Here is a 25,778-nt window from a genome sequence, read left to right on the forward strand (position 1 = left end):
ACGTACCTATCTAAGAGTCTCTTAAAAGACCCTATTGCATCCACCTCTACCACAATCGCTGGCAGTGCATTCCACACACCCACCACTCTCTGTCTGAAAAATTTACCTCTGACATCCTCCTTGTACCTACTTCCAAGCACCTTAAAACTATACATCCTCATGTTAGCTACTTCAGCCCTGAAAAAAAGCCTCTGGCTATCCACACGATCAATGCCTCTCATCATCTTATACACCTCTATCAGGTCACCTCTCATTCTCCATCGCTCCAAGGAGAAAAGGCCAAGGTCACTCAACCTATTCTCATAAGGCATGCTCTCCAATCCAGGCAACATCTTTGTAAATCTCCTCTCCACTCTGTGTATAGTATCCACATCCTTCTTGTAGTGAGGTAACCGGAACCGAACACAGTACTCCAAGTGGAGTCCAACTAAGGTCCCATATAGCTGTAACATTACCTCATGGCTCTTGAACTCAGACCCATGGCTGATGCAGGCAAACACACCATATGCCTTCTTAAAAACACTGTCAACCTGCGCAGCAGCTTTGAGTGTTCTGTGGACACAGACCCCAAGATCTCTCTGATCTTCCACACTGCCAAGAGCCTTACCATTAATATTATATTCTGTCTTCAAATTTTACCTACCGAAATGAACCACTTTCACATTTATTTGGGTTGAACTCCATCTGCCACTTCTCAGCCCAGTTCTGCATCCCACTGATGTCCCGCTGTAACCTCTGACAACTTTCCAGACTATCCACAGCACCCCCAACTTTTGTGTCATCAACAAACTTACTAACCCACTCTTCTACTTCCTCATCTAGGTCATTTATAAAAATCACAAAGAGGAGGGGTCCCAGAACAGATCCCTGCGGAACACCACTGGTCACCGACCTCCAAGCAGAATACGAACCATCCTTTGCCTTTGTGGGCAGGCCAATTCTGGATTCTGTTATTCACTAAATATAATGTGGTTGGCATTACTATTAATGAGATGCAGATCACAACATTCATTTGTAACCACATTGATGAACTTATGTTAGAAAATCACATGTTGTGCCATGCAAAACAAAGAATTTAACTCCACAGGGGAAAAATACAGACTTTCTTTCATACTTCATTATGGACAATTTCAGCCTTGTAGTGTCCAGTTGGATACTGAGTTGTAAAAAGACATCAGTCCCATTCCAGCTATGCCTAGGTAATTTGGGAATCCTGTCCAAATGCATAAAAAGAGTATCCACTGCTCTTCTATATAAAATGGATTGGCAGAGTGGGAGCAGCTTTGAGAAATTACCATCTTTTTGCATCAAATATAAAGGAGCACCATTTATAAAAGGAGTGTTCTTAATATAGTAACACACATCAAAGTTGCTGGTGAACGCAGCAAGCCAGGCAGCATCCGTAGGAAGAGGTGCAGTCGACGTTTCAGGCCGAGACCCTTCGTCATGACTAACTGAAGGAAGAGTGAGTAAGGGATTACTCACTCTTCCTTCAGTTAGTCCTGACGAAGGGTCTCGGCCTGAAACGTCGACTGCACCTCTTCCTACGGATGCTGCCTGGCCTGCTGCGTTCACCAGCAACTTTGATGTGTGTTGCTTGAATTTCCAGCATCTGCAGAATTCCTGTTGTTTTTCTTAATATAGTAAATGTGTTTTTTTATTCATTTATGTGAAAAGTGGTTGGGAATTTCCTAACACCAGCACCAATTGCCCATTTCCCAACCACTCTTAAGTATTGAGAGTGAGCTACCACTAATAACTGCCGCAGTCTGTGCAGTGAAAGTACTTCACACTAGAATATGGTAGAGGGTTCCATGCTCCTGAAACATTAATACATTTTCAAGTTATGACTTAGAGAACTTACAGGCTCTGGCATACTTCTGCACCCGGTGTCCTTGTCAAAGTTCTCAGTACATTTATTACCAAGGTATGCGTATCATAAACAATCTTGAGATTTATTTTCTTACAGACAGCTGCAAATCAAAATAAAACAATTGAACCCATTAAAATAGGACCAAAACACACAATTTGTGAAAAAAGAACAAATTGTGCAAACAATAAGAAGTAAACAAGTAACATTCGGAACTAAAGTTCATGAAAGTAAGTTCACAGGCATAATGCCAGTTCATCTCTGCAGCTGGTCTTGGAGCTTGTAAGTTGCAGGCCATAGCCTCGGTTCAGCGCAGAGATGAGTAAACCTTGCAGAGCAGCGAACTGAACAGAGGCCCGCCTTTCACCTCCAGCCCTAACACACCGACCTTTTCAGTCTGGCCCAATCCTTAAATCGGTCAAACATCAGCTTGTTCCCCGCTCTTGGGCCCTGGCCCTACCGCCTCAATTCAGCCGGTACCAGTCACGCCACAACCTTACTGCACCTTCAAGACCCCAGTTCACTCTGCAAGAACACCAGGTCGTACAGGCAGTTTAAAAGCACAACCCTGAAAGGGAAGTTACAGGCTATTGATTGCAGTGGTCGTTGTCCAGAAAAAGTGTGATTAATAGAGTAGTTAGTAGATTTGTTTGCTGCCAGTAAGGCATCGCCAGTGCCATCAGAAGAGTTGGCATGTAATACCAGTTCATTTGTACATGAGTTTGTAGTGGGGAAAGGGAATATTTGGGTGTGGATGGGATAAAAATTATGTGGGCTAGATGATGAGCACTATTGGAGTAGAGTCATCTAAGGAAGAGGAGAGTATTCCATAGTCTCCTGTACAGCATGGAAAAGCTATGCTGGAGCAGAAAGTAAGTCACTTTCCACAGGATTTCCAAAGTCTTGCTACTACAATATTTATGACCAACATCTACACCCAGGATTTTGTCATGGCGATTCAGCAACGAAAATGCCACTGAATATGAAGGGGTAGTAAACTCTTTGTTGGAGACAGTCTTTAGGCGACACATCTAAATTTCACAGAAGAAGTAACAAAATATGGCACCGGAATACACTAAAAGGGTGGTTTTTAAAGTTAATCTTAAGGAATGACGAAAGGTAGAAATAATGGAGAGGTTTAAGAAAATAAATTCCAAAGCTAAATGTGTCCTTATCAACTGTAAGACAGTGGAAATTCATTCAGGTATTCTGATGAGTCTTTGAACATGGCCCAGTCCAAGAACTCAAAGCAGTCCCATAGTTGCTCCTCTGCCTCTCGTGACCACCTCTTTGTCGTCCTTACCTCTGGTGCCTTGCTCTTTAGTTTCCTCCTATATGCATGAAAAAGGAAGACAGCCTGATGACCAGATTTCCTGAAATGTGGTAGAGCAATGGAACGGTAGTTCTTGATGGTAGTGGTCAAGTATGTTGGGTCCTCTGGTGCTGCAGGTAATGTGCTAATGGTAGTTGGCAGAGCTAGCCTGATTAAGGTCCCCAGCAAGGATGTGAAAGATGTCAGGGTAGACTGTTTGTTTATTAAGCATAGAACACAATACATCGAGTCCTGGCTTGATATCTGCCCTTGACATAAACTACGGCCAGGATCACGGTGAAGAACTCTCTCAGTAAGAAGAGCAATTGGCACTTAATCATTAGATGTTCCAGGTCAGTAGAACAAGAGTAAGATAAGAATATTACAATCGAGTACCACAATGAGTTTATCATGAAGCATATCCTGCTGTATGTGTGTGTATGTATATATATATATATATATATATATATATATATACACACATACATACATACACACACACACACGTATACACGTGCGGGGGGGGGGAGCCATTTTTAGTGAAAGAGAGAACATAGCAATTTCTCATTTCCCTCCAATATATGACCCCATTCCCATTTAAATAATACTATAGAAATAAGCATAAGCATAATTAAATGTAGAAGCTGAACATACTTTTATGAATATATGTATGTAGAGCATGTCAGGCCTGCCCCACATGATTGCCCATCTTAAATGATAAGTTGTACATTCATTTGGGAAGTCAGAGATTCTCGATTGATGCTCACTTAGATCCCATACAGACAGTTGTTAGAGGCAAAGGATAGTGCTAGGAATATAAATTTTCTAAGATTATTCTCAAGGTATTTGACTGAACTGATTGTTTTTGGGCTTTCAGCCAAAGTTGGTGTTTTTTTTACTGAGATTCAATAACTAGTTCAGTAAGGTTGGCTGATGTGAAAAAGATGTTAGCTTGTTTAACGCCTGCCTCTTGGCAATCTTCCAAAGATAAAGTAAGTGCAGAAAAGCAGAGAAAATATATTGTAAGTTAAGTATTTTCTAATTGATCTAATTGTTTTAATCCATGGATTTTAATCAGTGATAACCTTTCATCACAATAAAGAAAGCTGCAACATAGATGCTGTAGTTTAGTGTTTATAACTCCTGACACCAATTTACAATTGCATGGTCTGTGGAGAAATAGAAAAACTCTTTCCAATAGGTGATGGGGCAACCCAGTCACTGTATATCTGCTATTCAGTGCCTGATTCTGAATAGTGCTGGCAGATGGATGGGATCAGGTTACCTGAAACCTTATCCCTGTGCCTCTCAATCTTCAACCAGAGAAATAGTACTTGAAACAAAAATAAAAAATTGTTTAGCGACAGCCCAATAAGCCAGACCGAATGACCCAGTGACCACATTACTCAAGTGGCTAGGTACAAAGTATCTAGTATTTAAATAGATCAGCCTGGAAATCTGTCTGCAGTATTTTCCTAGTGTTGAGACACTATTAACAATTCCTTAGTGGCGTTTTAAAGAAGCTCTTAAAATACTTGAATTTATTAGTGCCTATTCCAAAACAGTGTTCAAGAGCTCCCTCATGTAATGTTATGTTTTAGAAACAGTGGGTGTTAGGGTTCAAATTTCCTATTTTAGTACCAATTTGTTCACAGCTTTGATCTCCAGTAGTCTCCAAAAGTCTCCCTTAAAGAGTCACACCAATTGACAACTAACAGTCTTCTAGCTACCGAGGAGTCTTTGGAAGGAATATACTGTATGCATACCACAATTATAAGAAAGAGATGGCAGGGTCCTTGTAGAATCAATGGATTCTGCACAAGCTTCTGAACAACAACAGAAAAAGAAAGGTTAAGAGAGAGAACAGCCAAGCGACTTAGAGGGAAGGGTTAAGAGATGGATGGGTGAGGGAGAATGCAGTCAACAGCATATGCCCACATGCTTTTCTTTGTGTAAATGTATCTGTGTGCAGGACCAGATACACTGAACTGATCCCGGAATTTTCTGAGTGTTTTTTTTTAGGATTTTTTGCTGCTCTCCCAGCTAACCTACAAACCCTGCAAATTTTAATTCAGAGATAATTCTCATATTCTCAATTGAATCTGGAAGAAAATTGCCTCCAACAAATAAAATGCTGAAAGCAGTTGTAATGTTTAATAATTTAATACATCATTAGCATGATTAATAGTGATTTTGGGAGACAACTGGTGGATATAGAATGTTGCCAGAAACAGATTTGGAAACTGTCAAAATTAAACATATGATAGATATTGAGAAAGCAGTAGACCAATATTTTTTTCATCCCTACTTTTAAATCCTACATTTCCATTTAATGGTTCGCATTTATCCAAGCATTAGTTCTCTTTGATTGAAATAAATTTACTCTGCTTAAGTTAAGTTTCACATGTTACTGATTATCTTGCTGCTACTTACAGACTCTTACAGCATAGAGCGAGCCATTTGACCCAAAGCATTCTATGCCATGGCAATTCAAGATTGCTCATCTAGATAATGATGTGCCTCAAATCACCTTCACAGGCTGTGTATGGTGAAGGGGGTGGGGGTGGAGGGTGCAATACCAGAAATTTGAGAAATCGATGTTCATGCCATCAGGTTGACGGGCACCCAGATGGAATACAAGGTGTTGCTCCTCCAACCTGAGTGTGGCCTCATTGTGACTTTCGGTTTAGCTGCCTTCTGTTGGTATTTTAAAACTTCCCAATCCTCTAACTTCTCACTAATTTTTGCTCTAAAGGCCTTATGAAAATCCAAGTACACAACATCAACCAATTCTTCTTTGTCTATCCTGCTTGTTGTTTCTTATCTTAAAATGCTGACGAAGGGCCTGGGTCCGAAATGTGGATTGTACCTCTTCCTATAGATGCTGCCTGGCCTGCTGCATTCCCTAGCAATTTTTATGTGTGTTGCTTAAAATAATGCTCTTTAGTTAAATAAATTTCTACTATGGGGAAAATTTACTACTAACTATGCTCCACATAATTTTATCAGACTTCCCCCCCTCCCCACTCCAGCCTGCTCCAGTTTAATGAAAACAAGCCCAGCCTATCCACTCTCCTCATAATTGGGACAATCCCAACTACCTAAAGGAACACTTTGTCAAAGACACAAGAGACTACGGATGTTGAAATCTGTAGCAACAATCTGCTGGATGAACTCAGCGGGTCAAGGAGCATCTACAAAAGGAGAGGAATTAGATATCCTGATGCTGGATTTCAGCCCAAAACACCAATAATTCCTTTCCTCGTGATAGTATTGGGTTTGCCGACCACGAAGTTTCAAATACAGACCAAGACCTTAACCGTTATCAGATGTAAATAGCCACAAGTACTCTCACTACAGGGAGATTATACTGTAACTACCCAATCTTCAAAGACTAATTCACTTCCCTGTTTATTCTCCACAGCAAGTGTAGCTGCCAATACCCACTATTTGAGAGGTGGGTCCCCTCTGCCTACTAATAAAAGATATTTCCAGCTAACAAAGTAGATCAAAACACAGGTCATTTATTTTCAGTGATTCCTGTTTAAATCCAAATAGCATTCTTAAAACACATTTAAAGCTCACAGAATTTTTTTATCTTAAATGTTTCCCAAATTAAAAACCATTTCTAAAACAAAGCAATTTCTAAAATACAAAGCATAAAGGACAAAGGATTTCCAAAACAGGCACAATTCCTACAAATTAAAAAGACATATCAAAGATGCAGACGAATGAATCATCTGTTGCAGAAATAGATATGTTTCTTCCATGTTTCTTGATGTTCCTTACCCCATTCCTAATAAGCCTGAACTGTACTCTACATTTATACCCTTTTCCACCACTTGGGTGAATCACATGCGAGTGAATTGGGAAAATCAGGTCAGCACTGGATCTCAAGAGAGAGGATTTGTAGAATGGCTTTTAGAACAGCTTGTTGTTGAGCCCACTCAGCTGTACTGGATTGGGTATTGTGTAATGAACTGGAGGTGATTAGACAGATTGAGGTGAAGGAACCCTTAGGAGGCAGTGATCATAACATGATTGAGTTCACTGTGAAATTTGAAAAAGAGAAGCCGAAATCTGACGTTTCGGTATTTCAGTGGAGTAAAGGAACTTACAGTGGCATAAGAGAGGAACTAGCCAAAGTTGACTGGAAAGGAATACTGGCGGGAAGGACGGCAGAGCAGCAGTGGCTGGAGTTTATACGAGAAGTGAGGAAGGTGCAAGACAGGTATATTCTAAAAAAGAAGAAATTTTCGAATGGGAAAAGGATGCAACCATGGCTGACAAGAGAAGTCAAAGCCAAAGTTAAGCAAAGGAGAGGGCATACAAGGAAGCAAAAATTAGTGGGAAGACAGAGGATTGGGAAGTTTTTAAAAGCCTACAAAAGGAAACCAAGAAGGTCGTTAAGAGACAAAAGATTAACTATGAAAGGAAGCTAGCAAATAATATCGAAGAGGATACTAAAAGCTTTTTCAAGTATATAAAGAGTAAAAGACAGGTGAGAGTAGATATAGGACCAATAGAAAATGATGCTGGAGAAATTGTAATGGGAGATAAGGAGATGGCAGAGGAACTGAACGAGTATTTTGCATCAGTCTTCACTGAGGAAGACATCAGCAGTATACTGGACACTCAAGGGTGGCAGGGAAGAGAAGTGTGCGCAGTCACAATTACGACAGAGGAAGTACTCAGGAAGCTGAATAGCCTAAAGGTAGATAAATCTCCCGGACCAGGTGGAATGCACCCCCATGTTCTGAAGGAAGTAGCTGTGGAGATTACAGAGGCATTAGCGATGATCTTTCAAAAGTCGATAGATTCTGGCATGGTTCCAGAGATCTGGAAGATTGCAAATGTCACTCCGCTATTTAAGAAGGGGGCAAGGAAGCAAGAAGGAAATTATAGACCTGTTAGCTTGACATCGGTGGTTGGGAAGTTGTTGGAGCCGATTGTCAAGGATGAGGTTACGGAGTACCTGGAGGCATATGACAAGATAGGCAGAACTCAGCACGGTTTCCTTAAAGGAAAATCCTGCCTGACAAACCTATTAGAATTTTTTGAGGAAATTACCAGTAGGCTAGACAAGGGAGATGCAGTGGATGTTGTATATTTGGATTTTCAGAAGGCCTTTGACAAGGTGCCACACATGAGGCTACTTAACAAGATAAGAGCCCATGGAATTACGGGAAAGATACATACGTGGATAGAGAGTTGGCTGATTGGCAGGAAACAGAGAGTGGGAATAAAGGGATCCTATTCTGGTTGGCTGCCGATTACCAGTGGTGTTCCGCAGGGATCAGTGTTGGGGCCGCTTCTTTTCACATTGTACATCAACGATTTAGATTATGGAATAGATGGCTTTGTGGCTAAGTTTGCTGACGATACGAAGGTAGGTGGAGGGGCCGGTAGTGCTGAGGAAACAGAGAGTCTGCAGAGAGACTTGGATAGATTGGGAGAATGGGCAGAGAAGTGGCAAATGAAGTCCGATGTTGGAAAGTGTATGGTTATACACTTTGGCAGAAGAAATAAACGGGCAGACTATTATTTAAATGGGGAGAGAATTCAAAGTTCTGAGATGCAACGGTACTTGGGAGTCCTCGTGCAGGATACACTTAAGGTTAACCTCCAGGTTGAGTCGGTGGTGAAGAAGGCGAATGCAATGTTGGCATTCATTTCTAGAGGAATAGAGTACAGGAGCAGGGATGTGATGTTGAGGCTCTATAAGGCGCTGGTGAGGCCTCACTTGGAGTACTGCGAGCAGTTTTGGTCTCCTTATTTAAGAAAGGATGTGCTGACGTTGGACAGGGTACAGAGAAGATTCACTAGAATGATTCCAGGAATGAGAGGGTTAACATATGAGGAACATTTGTCCACTCTTGGACTGTATTCCTTGGAGTTTAGAAGAATGAGGAGAGACCTCAAAGAAACATTTCGAATGATGTAAGGCATGGACAGAGTGGATGTGGCAAAGTTGTTTCCCATGATGGGGGAGTCTAGTACGAGAGGGCATGACTTAAGGATTGAAGGGCGCCTATTCAGAACAGAGTTGCGAAGAAATTCTTTTAGCCAGAGGGTGGTGAATCTATGGAATTTGTTGCCATGGGCGGCAGTGGAGGCTAAGTCATTGGGTGTATTTAAGGCAGAGATTGATAGGTATCTGAGTAGCCAGAGCATCAAAGGTTATGGTGAGAAGGCAGGGGAGTGGGGCTAAATGGGAGAATGGATCAGCTCATGATAAAATGGCGAAGCAGACTCGATGGGCTGAATGGCCGACTTCTGCTCCTTTGTCTTATGGTCTTATGGATATTTCCTTGAATTTCCTTTTTAACACAAATAGTCTAAAAGAATCTTGGAGACAAAGACCTAAGCTTAACGGTCACAGTTCATAATTAGCGCTGTGAAGCCAACTTCTTTGAGTACATAAAATTCCAAAAAATAATAAATCAGTTATTGATATACTGAATTATATTATCCACCTGGTCTGCAAAGTCCTTTGAACTAAGCAACTTAGAGGCAACTTGTCAGTTTGAAACAAGCCAAATTAAACAACCTATTGTTTTATATTACATCTTTGTGCGATAATAAAGCAGCTGCAGAGGAATACTACAGACTGAGCATCTATGTTACAAACAGAGCGTGTTTTCAAAGCTGTTTTTTTTAACTTCAATCTGATTACTGTTGACCATTTTCATTTTCAACCAGAAGCTAAACAAACTATTAGTTAGAAGTTCACTTACAACTGTCCGTTCTCACAAGTGGCAGCTGTTGGGTTTAGAAAGCCAAGATTAGCAAACATGAGACAAGAAGTGAATATCTATCACACTCTCACAGTTACAACTCAGTCACTGAGTTCTTCCAGCAGATTGTTTGTTGTGTTACGTTATGGTGAATCTCTGCACTTACTCTCCAAAGCAATTACACTCTTTCTATGCCAAAGAAACACCAAAGCTACACATAATATTTTAGGTGTTGCTTCACAAATGTTTTAGAACGCTTTTATCATAACATTACTGCTCTTAGAGTCTACACATCATCTAATGAAGGCTAGCACTCCATATGAGTTCTTTCCTATCTAACCTGAGATACCACCTTGAGGGATCTTTGTACTTGCACATCAAAGTCCCTCTGTTCCTCATTAGTTTATAATGGATTCCAGCAAATTCCCAAAGACCAGTTTTAGACTAACTGACGTATAGTTTCTTGAGTTTCCTTACCATTTTCCTTAAATGAGGATCTTTCCATATTTAGGAATTTTGGAAGATATCAATGTATTTTTGCTTTCTGCAGTAGCATCTTGTAAAATTCAAGAATGCAAGCCATCACAACCAGGCAATCAGTCAGGACCTACTTTTATTAATTTAGCTTAAAATATTATCCCTAGGGCAAAAATTCTAACTTGTTCACAGATTTTTCAATTATTATTAGCTTTAGTATCTCCCAAAACGAAGACTGGCACAAAATATTTGATAACAAGTCTCTGCCATTTCCTTATTTCCCTATTATCAATTTCTCGGTTTCATCAACCAACATTCCCTGTTATAAACTCTAAGAAGGTCTGTCTGTTTTTAGGAGACACAAGAGAATTCACATGCTAAAATCTGGAGTAACAAACAAACTACTGGGGAAAAAAAATCAGCAGATATCATTCCCCAACCCACTCCACTGTTCATCCCCATACCCCTCTCAATTCAATGCACTCACTACCACAGACTACCCCCACCCCCAACCACCCAGTCTGGTTTTGTCACCTCTTGGTTCCCATGATCATTTCCTTTATGTATCAGATTGCAGCACTGGTTGTTCTTTGTGTTCCTGCTTATCTCTGTCCAGCAGCTGTCAACAACTTTCACACTCTTCCAACCCCTCCCACCACCCCCCACACACACACAACTCCATCAGCCTTTCATTTTTTCTTCGTTTGCCCCCATCTCACCAGACTCTGTTTCCAACTCCACCTCCACACAGTCATATACTATGAAAATAGGCCCTTCTGCCCAATTCATCCATGCCAACTGTGTTGTTCAGCAAACTAGTTCCATCTGAGTTTGGCCCATGGGCTCCATACTTTTTCCTATCCATGTTGATCTAGGTGGCTTTTGAAGTTGCTAATGTGCCACCTCAACCATTATTTCTGGCAGTTCATTCCAAATCTGCTCCATCCTTTGCATGAGAGGCATTCTAGTGACTCTGTTTCATTAGGGGTTTGGGGAGATATGGAATGTCATCAAATGTCTGTAGGTGTTTGTTGGACAGCATCACAGCATAAGCCTCCAGTGCACAAGATCACACGAGGCTGCAGAGGATCGTAGACTCAGTCAGCTCCATCATGGGCACAATCCTCTCGACCATCAAGGACATCTTCCAGATGGTGCTGCCTCATGAAGGTGGCATCCATATTAAGGGCCCTCAGCATATAGGGTATGCCCTCTTCTCTTTACTATTGTTAGGGAGGAGATACAGGAGCCTAAAGACCCACAATCAATGATTCAGGAACAGCTTCTTCCCCTCTGCCATCAGATCTCTGATTGGTCCACGAACACTACCTCATTACAAAATAAACAATACTACAAAAAGGAATAATAAATAGCAATTTTGTGTCATTACACTCTACTGCTGCTGCCTCAAAAAATGCCGCATCATATAAGACGGTGATGAACATGATTCTGATTATGCTGCGTCTGATGTCCCTTTCAAATCCCCACTCTGATCTTAAATCTGTGCATTTCTTTTAACATCCCCTCCCTGCGAAAAAGGCTATATGCTTTCATCCTGCCTATGCCTCTTTAAGATGACCCCTCAATCTCCTACATTCCAAGGAATAAAGTCCTAGTGACTCTGCTTGTAACTCAGGCCCTTGGAAAGTCCAGGTAACATCCTGGTAAATCTTTTCAGCATTCCTTCTAGTTTAATAGCATCTTTCCTCCAACAGGGTGACCAAAACTTTACACAATACTCCAAGTGTGGCCTCACCAATGTCTTATAAAGCTGCAAAATAACCTCCCAACTTCTACACTCAGTGAGCAAATAGCTAAGTGTCTTCTTCATCACCCTATCAACCTGTGACATCACTTACAGCATTTGTATTCTGTTCCATAACATTCCTTGAGCCCTACCATTCACTGTACATCTTAGCTTAGTTTGATCTCCCAAAATGCAATAATTCACATTTATCTGGGTTGAAATACACTTGCCAAACATCATACCTAGCTGATTAAGATCTCCCTGTAATTTTTCATGCCTTCCACACTATCAACAAAACCACCTATTTTTGTATCAACTGCCAACTTAGAAACCATGCCTTGTATATTCATATCAAAATCATTTATAAAAATTAGGAACAAAGTTCCCAGCACAAACCTCAGTGACATACCATCAGACAGAGGCTTCTAGCCTGAGAAACAGCCATCAGCTATTACCCTCTGCTTCCTACCACAGAGCCAGCTATGAATCCAAACTACCATCTCTGGTGGATCTCACCTTCCTGACTAGTCTGTCATGAGGGACATTTTTAAAGGCCTTGCTAAAGTCCAGATACACAACACACACTGCCCTACCTTTATCTACTGCAGGGGTTCCCTACCTGGAGTCCACAGACCCCTCAGTTAATAGTAGTGGTCCATGGCATAAAAAAGATTGAGAACTAATCTACCCTCTTGGTTACCTCCTTGAAGAACTCCAAGAGATTTGTCAAACATGACTTCCCATAGCTGTGCTGACTGTTCTGAATCAGACCCTGCCTTTCAAAATATTGGTGGAATATGTCCCTCAGTATTCCTCCCCCACCCCCCAGCAATTTAACTACCACCAATGTCAAACTCACTGGCCTGTAGTTTCCTGCTTGTTTATGCTACTCTTTTGAAACAATGGCAGGGCAGCATATTAACCACATTCTTCACTCCTTGCAGAACCTGACCTGAGGTCTGAAATTAAGCAAAGTTCTCTGCAAATGCTTCTGCAATTACTTCTCTAACTTCCCACAAGGTCTAAGAATGCATAAGTTCATAATTTGGAGATTTATCCACCTTAATGCACTTAAATGCCTCCACTACCTCTTTGCTAATTTGTACATGGTCCAAGACTACACTATTCATTTCTCCCATTTCCTTAGCCTCCATCATTTTCTCCACAGTAAAAACTGAAAAGAAATCTTAATTTAAAATCTCACCCATTTCCTGTGATTCCACACACAGATGGTCATGCTGATATTTAAGGGACCTGTTCTCTTCTTTGCTACCCTTTGACTCTTAATATATAACGTCTTGGCAATTTGTCCCATTTTGCTTGCTGGATCTTGTGCATATCCTCTTTTTGCCTTCCTAATTTTTTTCTTAAGTGCATTTCCACACTTCTTATAGCCACTAAGAGATTTCCATTTACTTGTGTACAGTCTATGCCTTCCTCTCAGGCAAAGCCTCAATATCTCGTCAACCAGGGTTCCCAAAACCTGCCAGCCTACCCCTTCATCTTAACAGAAACAATCAGACCATGAAATCTTGACATCATACTTTTACAGGCTTCCCACTTGGCTGACACCCTTTTCCTGCAGTCTTGCCCATTCAATCACAGCAAGATCTTACCTAATAGTCCCAAAATATGCTGTGCTCAGGTTTAGGACCTTAACCTGGTCATATCCTTCTCCATAACTAGCTTCAATCTAATAGAATTATGGTCACTGAATCCGAAGTGTTCAGTAAATGACTGATATCTTTATTAAACTTTACGTATATTTTCTTAAACATCTCCAGTTGTTCATCTGCTATCTTCCAATCTTTTTCACTCAATCCACTCTAGCCAACTGACTGTATTTCTATATAATTCAATTTATTAAGCTCCAGACACTTAATACATTCTCAATTTGAATGTGAAAATCTATTGGGCAGGTCCACTGATGATTGGCTGAATTCACTGTTGGGAGTACACCATTTCTTCAAGATACTGAGAGTCTATCTCCCAAAGGGACGGCGTTCCCCAACAGATTGGCAAGAAGCTGGGCAGTGCATGCTTTTCTGACCAAGTGGCTGCCTTGCACTGAATGACCCTGTGGATGAATCCCTGTCTTCCAAAGGGCCACGGACAAGAGACCAGAGAGCTCTTGGAAATGTTATGTATGGGAAAGACAATTTTTAAAAGGCCATTTTTTTTTACTCATACCCGTTAGGAAATGAACCATTTCAGTCATCACACCATTACTCAGGACTATTGTTATACTGTTAATTTCTGAACAAAATATCATGTGTCCATATTTAAACAATTAAACACAATATCTGCCTGAAGTGCAGTTTTGAGCACAAAGTAACCTTTAAAATATAAAAGCACCCCTTACTCAGAGAACACCAGCTGATCCTTGGCACTTACCAGTAGCCTAGAGAGCCCATTACCAAAGAAAGAAGCCAGGATGCAATGTGGAGAGCCATTAAAACCACTTCCTCCTGTTGCTACAACCTAGCCTTCTTGGATGGCAGCTCTCAGGCACACGATGATCTTTCCTCCATATCTTTCCCCAGCTGCAATGACACAAATATATTAGTCTCCCCTATTGGCCAGAAGGCATAATTTGCCTCAAGGCCTTCAACAGTCTAATTACATCAATCCACGTGGGAGTTTTCTTGATCTCTCGCATTCATGACTGGTGAAATGCCAAAAGGAATGCATCAGGGGCCTCAATTGTTATAATCATAATTTGAATGAGGAGATAAATTGTGGTATATCCAAGTCTGGTGATGACACAAAGATATGGCATTGAGAGTTATGAGAAGGATGCCAAAACTTTAAGGTAATAGGGATTGGCTAACTGAATGGGCAAGGACATGGGAAATAGAATACAATATGGAAAAAAGATTTCTACCTTGATTAAAGAAAAATTTAAAAAGCAGTCATTTTATAAATGATGAGAGATTAAAATGTATTGGTGTTCAGAGGAATCCGAGTACCTCGTACAGGGATCACTTAAAGTGAATATGCAGCTCCAGAAGGAAATTAGAAAGTCAAATAGTACATTAGAAATTATTCCGAGGCTTTGAACAAATTGGTGATGATGTGAGTTTAGCCAATCAAGAATCCGGTGAGGCTACACTTAGAATTCAGTGTATAGAGATGGACATATTTGAGAAGGGGTAAACCAAAATACCCAGAGGGCAATGCATCTTTACCCAGAAAGGTTGTGGAAGCTCATTTGGTGTACACATTCTGGACAGAGATCGATGGATTATTTAATATTAATATATACTATCAGTACAGGAAAGTGATGCAGAGGTAAAAGGTCATGTGTGATTGTATTGAATGACAAAGTTGTCAAGGGGCTGAATGGCCTGTTAATAATGGTCACTGATTTGAAAACATTTGTTCTGTTTTACTCTCCATAGATGCTGATGACCTGCTGATTACTTATAGCATTATCTCTATTTTAGATTTTGGTTTAGGCTGAAATTTATCTTTGGTATTAAGCAGAGTAAGCAAGATTTGTATGCTGGTGGGTAGTAATTTAATCAACATTGCTTCAGGTCAACTAAAATTATTGACAAGCAATTCCTCTTCAATACTGATTTGCCCCATCTCCAGACCTAGAGCAGCCCTGTTGTAATGCAGTCATATTCTCTTGATTTTTGATATTTTTAATGGGAATAGTGGAAGCCACAAATGCTGTGACTTTTAGAATGTATAAGCATTATACAATCCTTGCCTTCTAGCTACCTGCTATAAATCTGATAATTTTTTGAAATAATGAGTTTTGATGGTTTCCAAATAGCAATGACTATATTGCCACTTATTTAGAAGTTGCACAAATTGATATTTACCATACCAGCATTGTTTTAGCCAATGGGTCAATCAAATCAGTTTCAAAATTAGCTTTGGCCTCATTTTCAACAAAACAGTCATTTTAATTAGTTTTCAACTAGTATATTGTCAGGTAAATTAAATTTACCTTTGTTGTTAATAGTCTTTAAACATACAAATATAATTAGGAGCAGAATTAGGCTACTCAACCCCTCAACATTGCTGCACCAGTCAAGATCACAGCTCATCTGCATGCAAGCTCAACTGTACATACCTGTCTATCCATCAATGACTTTTGATCCTCTTTAATCAAATGTTCAAAGTCTCTTCACTCTTTGAGGAAGAGTGTTCCAAACACTAGAAGTTTTTATTTCATCTCTGCTTTAAATAGATGACCCTTTATTTTTAAAGTGACCCCTAGTTCTAGAGCAGGGGTTCTTAAAAATTTTTTAAGTCATGGACTCCTTTGGCAGTCTGCTGAAGTCTAGGGACCCCTTCTCAGAATAATGTAATTTAAATATATAAAATAAAATACATGGGATTACAAAATAAACTATATTGAAATACAGTTATAAAGCATTTCTGATATTGTAATATATGTGCTTCTGTACTAACACATTAAATAACAAGTCTTTACGTTTAAAATACAGGCGAGTTAGAATTACATTTTATTTTTAAAGGCATATCAGTGTGAAGGCTGTTGTTACTTTGCAGCAGGTCTAATAATTTCAAAGTAGATATGAGCAATATTTTGAGATATTTCTAACAACTGTAACGTAATATGAAAATATCTGCTAATAATACTGTGGTTTGTTGCCTATATTCATAGTTGAAAGAAAAGCTAAATTTTATTTAGAAGTTAATGAAAATAAAGATGCAAATTTTTTTCTCAGCCAAGATTACAGACCCCAGGTTAAGAACCATTGTTTTAGAGTTTACCAGATTCTTTGTACATTCATCTTCTCATCTTGTGGAGAACCTTTAAGATCTTATATGCTCTAATATGAATGATATTTGCAGGAACAGCATCCATATACTGTAATTTTCTGTGGGTTCAGCGATGCTTCTTTGTGGGCTATCATTTTATGTATAACTGATGTCATTAGACCACCACCAGCATTTTGTGATTATAATTAGAAATTACATTATTTATCCAAAGATTTATTCAACATTGACAAGAAGTAATTCTATTTAAATCATGTTAGAGTACAAAAAATAATTTGCAAAGGTCCTGACATTTGATATTTCCAGTTAGCACTGGTATTTTAACATACTGATAACTAGGCAATGTCAAAAAATCCCTTGAATTTTGTCCCAGTTAAACCATCTTTGTATATTTTATTTTTAAGGTTGCTGCAAAAGCAGGTGTTTATGAGATCCTGAATCGCTTGGGATTCCTTGAATTTGAAGAGCCTGAAAACACACCACTGTCTCAACTATGCTGCCGCTGGTTGCAACAGAGTACGAGTACACTTCCATTCCGAGGAGAGTTTATTTAATTTCTGGACTTGGAATTTACCAGCTATCTTACTGATTAGTCAATGGTTGTACACATTTACTTGTCCAAGTTTTTAGAACTGCCTGATTTATCCTTGCCAAATAGCGCTGAGAAAAGTGGCAAGTGGATAAAACTTCCAATCAAAATGACAGGGCTGTGGAGAGCAGTACAGTATGATTAATTTTGAAACTAACATAGCAAAGAGCCAACATTGATAATGTATGATAAAAGTATAAAAATTAGGTCCTCAAGATATTTGTAGCTTGTAAGAGAACCCTTCAACCAAAATAAACAACAGGATTTAAGTAATTCCATTAATATCTAAGGTTATTTAATTGTTGGCCTTCACAGAAGAGAATAATACTACAAATTAGTTTGCAACCTAAATAGATCTAGGGTTAAAGTATTAAACATCATGTTCATTGTAACTATGGGATATATTAATTAAAGATCACTGAATAGGAAAACAGCAAATTCTGTAAGTAGAATCCATCGTTCACTTTTTCAATGTTTATCACTGACATATCCGTGCATCCTTAATTTTTCATGATTGCAATGCATGATATTGTAAACTATGTTAAATTTATAAGATGTCATACCACACTTGTATATTGTCGCTTGGATTTTCAGATACTGAATGTGATGTTCAATTCCAAATGTGGTATATTAACTTCCACTGGATATGTTACATTCATTTAGCATAAGACACAACTGAAATGATATGCATTTGTTAACTTTAACGCCTAGATTCCAGATGCATTATTTTCCTCTCTAGTACTCTTTTGAACACCAGGTTGGTTTTGTACAGTTTTATGCCAGTGTTGCTGAATGCAGGAGAGTTAACAAAATCAATGTTTTTTTTTCTACATAGATTTTAAATAAGGATATAATTGTGCTTTTGCTAAATGTATAACATAATCAAAATCTTTTCAACAATTGCATTTTTTAAAAATTATAATAGTTCAAAAACCTACATTGGATCTATAACAAGGCTCATTTAAAAATAAGAGGTGGTCATTCGAGTATCCTTTTGAGGCTTAATCAAATGATAAGTATACTTTTGATATTGAAATAAAATTGTAAATACTGTGATTATTTTTCTAAACTTAGAAAATTTATGTATTTAAAACATGTTGTCATGAATAACCTTAATGGTAGCGGATGCGTTGAAACTTACATCTTTCTTCCCCATAACCACCTTCGCTTCCGAAACAACAGAATCTACCTGCTATATTAGTATAATTTATCTTTATTGTTCTTTCAACTACTCTATCAAACCAAAAGCAGAAGATACTGCTTTTCAATTTAGCAAAAAATAACATTAAACCAGAAATTCACTTCCAGTGCAATTTAAAATCATAATAATTGTCAAGTCCAGTATCTAAAATAGTCTCAGCAATTTATTCTTAACATTGATTTTAAGAGTTCTGTGTTACCATATTTTGCAAGAGTTTGGCTGCCTTTTCCAACTCAACAGTTGTTGCTACTTGAAACACTGTATGCTTTTCAATAGTAATGAAAGGATTATTAATGATTGTGGAACCATGATTTTTATGCATATGTAGCAATCACTGCAGAGGTTTTAGTTCTGCCAAATAATAACATACCTTGCTTTCCAGCTGCTGAGGATCAGTTCTGAATTTTGCCACAGGCAATTTGTTTAGTTGGATTTTATGCAGAAGCACAGAGACGGCTGGGAATGGGAAGCAGATGTATGGGAGCGAAGGAAGGAATACATAAAATGCACATTAAAGAACCAAGAAATGCTTGCTGCACCCTTTTTGTTGAACTTGACAGTGGGCTATTGCACAATGTAGAGTTTGTCACCCAGACTCCTCATGTACATTGGCTCCCAAATTAGCATATGACACCTTACACTTGTATTTCTTCTCTTCTCCTTATGCTCATTCACCTTTTATGTTAGAGGCAACAACTGCCACATTTTCACCAGTTGGTGAGTCATTCCAAGCTTCAGTGCTGTTTCCAAGTGAGTGTGCTGCTGGTTTTGTAAATCGGGTTGTTTGTGTTTTTTTATTATTGAAGCTGTTTCCAATCATATGTAATTCGTCAAAAGTTTGATACAATGTTTGAAGAGCAACAAATATGTTAGCCAGATCACTGCAAACAGATCATTTTTGTTCATTACATTATCCTTGGTTACAAAATAATAAATTATGTTACATATTTCAGTATTAACAATTTTGTTTTAATTGTGGATTAATTATTTAAAATAAAGAATAGAGCAAAATATTTTTTACATTATAGGACTTTTGTATTAATACAATTACAATTCTTCCAATATCATCCACTTAATGACAGACACTCATGTTTCGCAACTTACCGGAGTCGGTCAATAACAATCTTACGTGTTGTTATGCACTGGTGAGAATCAAATATTTGTTATTTTAATTATTTTATTCCTATAAATACTTAAAATTGGAGATCCAGTAAACAGTTCAAATCTAGAAGCTACAGAGGCAGCTCACATTAAGGACAACGCATTTTAAAAAAGAACCATCACATTTTATTCTACTTATGAGTGCAGGTTACAAGGAAAAACGGAAAACGTGTTTTTTACATTCAGTTCCAGTTATGGTATCCAGAAGTAGTAGTCAGACATAGGGCTTGAATATTATAATTCAAGTTTTTTGAATTACAGTCTGTCAAAGTGTTGGAAGGTTGTGGGTAAAAGTTTCAAATCAAGGGCCTTGAGTATATAATCCAGATGGACTAACGAATGCAATAGAGGAGGCATGCAGTGGCAATGATGATAGTTTTTTGCATGCCTATTAAGTTGAAATCTCACATACTTTTGGTGATGAAAAAGTTTCTATTTCAAGGAGGCAAAGGGATTCATTGAATGTCCCAACTCAGACGTTACTAAAACTGATAATCTTATCACATTTTGTGGGTCCATGCCATGTTCAAACTAGCTATTGCATTTCTTCTTTGAATAAACACTGCTCTTTAAATATTGGTTGTACTTCAAAAGTCATGAAAGGAAGTTTTAAATGCAGATTTTTGTTTTTACCTCAGCTGTATATAGCTAAAGCTACCCTCATTAAACAATCAACACAAAAATGAATTTAATGAAAATATCTTAGACTTGTTTAAGCTTTGTACCTCTTAACTCACAGAGTTGTTAGTTTGGAAGCACAAAGAAAAGTGAAATATAATTAACTTGTATTAGGTTTTATGTGCAGCTCATTGTGTATAATGGTGTTATTATTTGATAACTTATCTTGTCAGGTAAATCCATGCTGCCAAATACAACACAGTGCCATGTGTATTTTAGTGTGGTGTGCTCACTTAACAATCAAAAAATAAATTCAATACACCAAAAAGTTATGTGTAATTTATTTGATTTATAAAGTGCTTTTTAATGACTGCCAATTTCTCTCAATTCATATCTTGAAAGCACAAATTAAAATCAAATTTTACAGCATATATGGAAGGACTGATATTTTTGTGTTTTATAGATATTTCTTTGTCATTCCTTTGCCAAGTTAGAAACAAATCTGCAAATGCTAATTTTCAAGTAAAGATAAAAAGAAAAATACATTTATGGTTTAATATTATTTCATAGGATTTTAATGCTGTTAATGTTGAGGCAAAGAGTCTCTTAAAAATACTGGAGGAACTCAACAGGTCAGACAACATCCATGGAATTGAATCAGCAGTCAATGTTTCGGGCCAAGACCCTTCTTCAGGACTAGGAAGGAAGGGGGAAGATGGCAGAATAAAAAGGTGGGGGAGGGGAAGGAGGACTAGCTAGAAGGTGAAAGGTAAAGGCCTGGAGAAGAATGAATCTGACAGGAGAGGAGACTATCCCATGGGAGAAAGGGAAGGATGGGCACCTGGGGGAAGTGATGGGCAGGTGAGGGGAAGAAGTAAGAGGCCAGAGTGGGGAGAGAAAGAAGAGGGAAGGGGAGGGAAAGAAGAATTATCAGAAGGAGAAATCACTGTTCAAGCCATCAGGTTGGAGGCTACAAAGATGGAATATGAGGTGTTGCTGCTCCACCCTGAGAGCGGCCTCATGGTGGCAAAAAGTTGGAACAGGAATGGGGATTGGAATTAAAATGATTGCCTACTGGGTGATTCTGCTTTTGGCTGATGGAGCAGAGATGCTACCTAACATTTTAATTCATACTCCTCACCTGCCCTCCACCTTCTCTGGTACCTCTCCTTCTTCCCTTCTTCCCATGACCCACTCTGCTCCCCAATCGGATTCCTTCTCCAGCCCTTTACCTTTCCCATTCACCTAGCTATCACCATCTAGCCAGTCCTCCTTCCCCTCCCCCAATCTTTTTATTCTGGTTTCCTCCAGCATTTTGTGGGTGTTACTCTGAATCTGCAGAATCTCTTGTGTTTAAATATCTCTAATGATTCTGCCTCTACCATCACACATGGCAGCATGTTCCATGCACCTACTACACTGTGTAAAAAAAAACTGCCTCCAACATCCCCCTTTATACTTTTCCTCCAACATCTTAAAATTATGCCCCCTTTTATGAGCTATTTATTCCCTGAGAAAAAGTCTGTCCACTAGATCAATGCCTCTTGTACATCAGTATCATCACCTCTCATCTCCCTCTCCAAAGAGAAAAGCCCTAGCTCATTCAACCCATCCTCATAAAACAGGCTTTATGATTTAGATATCATTGTGGTAAATATCTGCACCCTTTCAAAAGCTTTCATATTGTTTCTATAAAATAACATGACCAGAACTGAATACTTCAAGTGTGGTCTAACCAGGTATTTATGGAGCTACAGTAGTACATCATGGCTCTTGAACTCATCATATGCGTTCTTAACCACCCTATCAACTTGTGCTGCAACTTTGAGGGGATCTATGGATGTGGACTCCAAGATCCCACTGGCCCTCCACACTTCTAAGAATCCTGCCATTAACCCTGTATTCTGCCTTCAGCTTCAACCTTTCAAAGGGAATCAGTTCACACTTTTTTTTAGGTTGAACTCCTTCTGCCACTTCTCAGCACAGCTCTCCATGCTATCAAGGTCTCATGGTAACCTAAGACAAACTTCTACACTCTCCACAACACCAGCAACCTTCAAGTCAATTGCAAACTTACTAACCCACGTTTCCACTTCCTCATCCAAGTCATTCATAAAAGTCATAAAGAGCAGGGGTCCTAGAACAACCCTTACAAAATATCACTGGTCACCGACCACCAGACAGAATACACTCCTTCTACAACCACCGTTTGCATTCTGTGGGCGAGCCAATTCTGAATCCACACAGCCAAGTTTCCCTGGATACCATGCGTCATGATATTCTGAATGAGCCTACAATGGAAAACCTTGTCCAATGCCTCTCCAAATTTCATATACACATCTCCTACTCTCCTTCATTGAAATGTTTTGTCACTTCCTCAAAGAATCCATTATGATTAACTGCTTGAATTAACAACTCAGACAAGGTTTAACTCTCCCCCAATGTTTCTTTCTTGTAATATAACAGAGAAATGTATACAGTAAGTTTACAAATAACACAAAGATTGGGCAATTTGCTGATAGTCTGTAAGGTGTTCTTAGACATATCGATGTTTTGGTGAAATAGGCTGAAAAATTGGCAGATGGTGTTTAATCGATAAATGTATAGTTGTGTTCCAACATGTTATGTTTTATTAACTCCAAAACATCAAACTATTTGAAAGAAAAACAAGGGGAAACCAGGAGAATGTGTAGAATTCATTTTAAGGTCAACATTAAAGCGTGCAAATGATGTAGTGGCGTGATGGTGGACTCCGTTCATGTACTTTTACATATGACATGTAATGCATTATGTAAACAACCAAAATGCTTAATCTAATAATATATTTACAATATTACTTACATATTGACCCAGCTGGTGGTGTAGTGGCATCAGCATCCAACTTTGGGATGAAAGGTCCTGAGTTTGCATCCAGCCGGTTCCCCTGCACGCTTTCCATCCGTGCTGGGTTATGAGCTGGTGATCTCCTTGGAAACTCACTTGGCAGAAGGCAATGGCAAACCACGGCTGTAACTTGCCCTGTACGCAGTTCCCCACTACGTCAGAGAGGCATGGAGGGAAATTGTTCGCTAACCAGAGAAACTCCGGATGCGATGTACCTTTCCTTTTCCTACTTACATATTACTAAAATATTAAATATACAACACTCCTCCCTGCTTAGCTATAAACTCCAACTCAATATAGAATGCAACTCAACTCATATAGGTAATGTATTGCTCTCTCCCTGTATATACTTATACATATATATACACACACACACACAAACACCTACGTACATACCCGTGCATATATGTATAGATACATACACATAACACACAGTACAACTGCTATATACACATTCACAGCAGAGTAAATTTTAATTTGCTCCATTCAGGACTAAAGATTTAATTGCTGTAGTGGATTTTTTGCTCCTTTGTGATAATGTCTTTCCTGACAGTGGTTGGGGGAGGGGGTACTCTGCTTGGCAGATAAGACTTGCGGCTATGCAGCAATCTCAGGTTCTGTGGCCTTCTGCGTGGTGGTTATAAAAGTTGACTCTGGGTCTGCAAGAAGTGGTTCTGACAGCTCTGGATACCTTACCTCTCGATGTGTTGGCACCCGAACAGCGCATGGCAAACTGCTTGATCTGTTGATTTACCCAGACCACCAGACAAAGCTTTGAGCCAATCCTTTTCATTTTGACTACACACAGATGATCAGCATGTAGCTCCTCCAACACATTAGCTCTCAGCTTGGATGGTATAATTACTCTCAATCTCTATAGAAGGCACCCTCCGTCAAGAGCAAGTTCATTCCAGCGCTGGTAAAAATGCAGGAACAAGGATCTCTGCAACACATTCCAGCCATTTTGATTTGCCATGTAGATCAGACAGTGTGTAGTGGTTCCTAGTTTCCCTTTGTATTATTTCTGCCATAATAGGGAGACTTTTGATTTGCGTTCGGGAAAATACATCGAGCAGTGTCCTCTTATGTAAATTTTTCAGTTTTTTTCCCTTCCAAGGATAAACAGCACAACCCATCAGCATTTCCATTAATTGTCTTCTTGAATTCGATCTTGTAATTGTGTCCTCCAAGAAACACAGCCCATTTCTGCATTCATATTGCCGCTGTTAGTGGAACATCCTTCTCTATGTTGAGAATGGACACCGGTGGTTGATGATCAGTAATAAGGATAAACTCTCTCCCATACAAGTACTGACTGGAACCAAAAAACAGACTCAAGGCTTCTCTGTCAATCTGTGTATAATTTTTCAGCAATAAGGAAACGTGATGCAAATGCTATGGGGCATTCACTTCCATCACTCAAAGTTCTAAAAGTTCAAAGTAAAATTTATTATCAGACTACATACACGTCATCACATACAACCCTGAGATTCTTTTTCTTGCAGGCATACTGAGAAAATTTATAGAATAGTGACTGAACAAGATCAATGAAAGAGTAAGAGCATAGAAAGCAGCAAACTGTGCAAATGCAAAAATATAACAAAATTGCGATAAATATCAAAAGCACAAAATAGCAAGATAAAGAGTCCTTAAAGTGAGATCATTGGTCATGGGAACATCTCAATAGATGAGTATAGTTATCCTCTTTTGTTCAAGAGCCTGCTGGTTGAGGGGTAGTAATTGTTCTGGTGGTGCACATCCTGAGGCACTTGTACCTTCTCACTGATGGCAGCAGCAAGAAAAGAGCATGGCCAGGTGGTGAGGATCTTTGATACTGGATGCTGCTTTCCTACAACAGCACTTCATGTAGATATGCTTAATAGGGGAGCTTTACCCATGATGTACTGGGCTGAATCCATTACCGTTTACAGGATTTTCCACTTGAAGGCATAACATAATGTGTGACATAATTGCAGCTATACCATAAGGTGAAGCATCACGGGCAAACTTCACTGAACGATACAGGTACAGTTTCTAATGTCACCATTTCCTTTGTCATCGTGAAAGCCACTGAACACTGCTTTGTCCATTGCCATATCCTCCCAATCAGGTTCAAGAGGTTTGAGCACAGAAGCCAAGATGGGCAGGAACCTGTATTAGTAATAGAAAAATCCTAAAATGGACCACAACTATGACACGTTCTTTGCTCTTGGGACATACCCCACTGCTTGAATTTTCTCAGCACGTTCATGTAATTCCTGTGTGTTACTGGTGTGACCACAGTAAGCGATGCTTGGCTTAAAAAAATTATACTTGTCACATCATGATCTGAGTCCATATTCTTCTAAACATTTTAACACTGTCTTAAGATTTGGGAGATCTTCCTTGTCATCCTCACTGGTAACAATGATATCATCTAGGTAAC

At 39.1% G+C, this 25,778-nt stretch overlaps 1 protein-coding gene and 1 long non-coding RNA gene across 6 annotated transcripts in view; one reads left to right on the forward strand and one right to left on the reverse strand.

Annotated features, from left to right (window-relative positions):
* The window catches only part of LOC140212061 (paladin-like), a 288,234-nt gene extending 267,436 nt beyond the window's left edge, over positions 1 to 20,798 (forward strand). For all 3 annotated transcript variants that reach the window (XM_072282528.1, XM_072282526.1, XM_072282527.1), the window contains one exon: positions 17,306 to 20,798. In XM_072282528.1, the coding sequence (XP_072138629.1) occupies positions 17,306 to 17,455 (150 nt within the window). In that variant the 3' untranslated portion in view covers positions 17,456 to 20,798. The remainder of the gene's footprint in view (positions 1 to 17,305) is intronic.
* LOC140212062 (uncharacterized) overlaps positions 1 to 25,778 on the reverse strand; it is a 112,950-nt gene that overhangs the window by 53,361 nt on the left and 33,811 nt on the right. Inside the window, exons 3-4 of one of the 3 annotated variants that reach the window (XR_011889635.1) lie at positions 14,538 to 14,686; positions 1,865 to 1,973 (exon numbers count right to left, since the gene is read on the reverse strand). The exons of 1 other annotated variant lie outside the window; for it this stretch is intronic. This is a non-coding gene — a long non-coding RNA (uncharacterized lncRNA). The remainder of the gene's footprint in view (positions 1 to 1,864; positions 1,974 to 14,537; positions 14,687 to 25,778) is intronic. One more of the 3 variants, XR_011889634.1, reaches the window with a different exon arrangement.

The sequence above is a fragment of the Mobula birostris genome, chromosome 18 (assembly GCF_030028105.1).
Source record: "Mobula birostris isolate sMobBir1 chromosome 18, sMobBir1.hap1, whole genome shotgun sequence".
In the NCBI taxonomy this organism is placed as follows: domain Eukaryota; kingdom Metazoa; phylum Chordata; class Chondrichthyes; order Myliobatiformes; family Myliobatidae; genus Mobula; species Mobula birostris.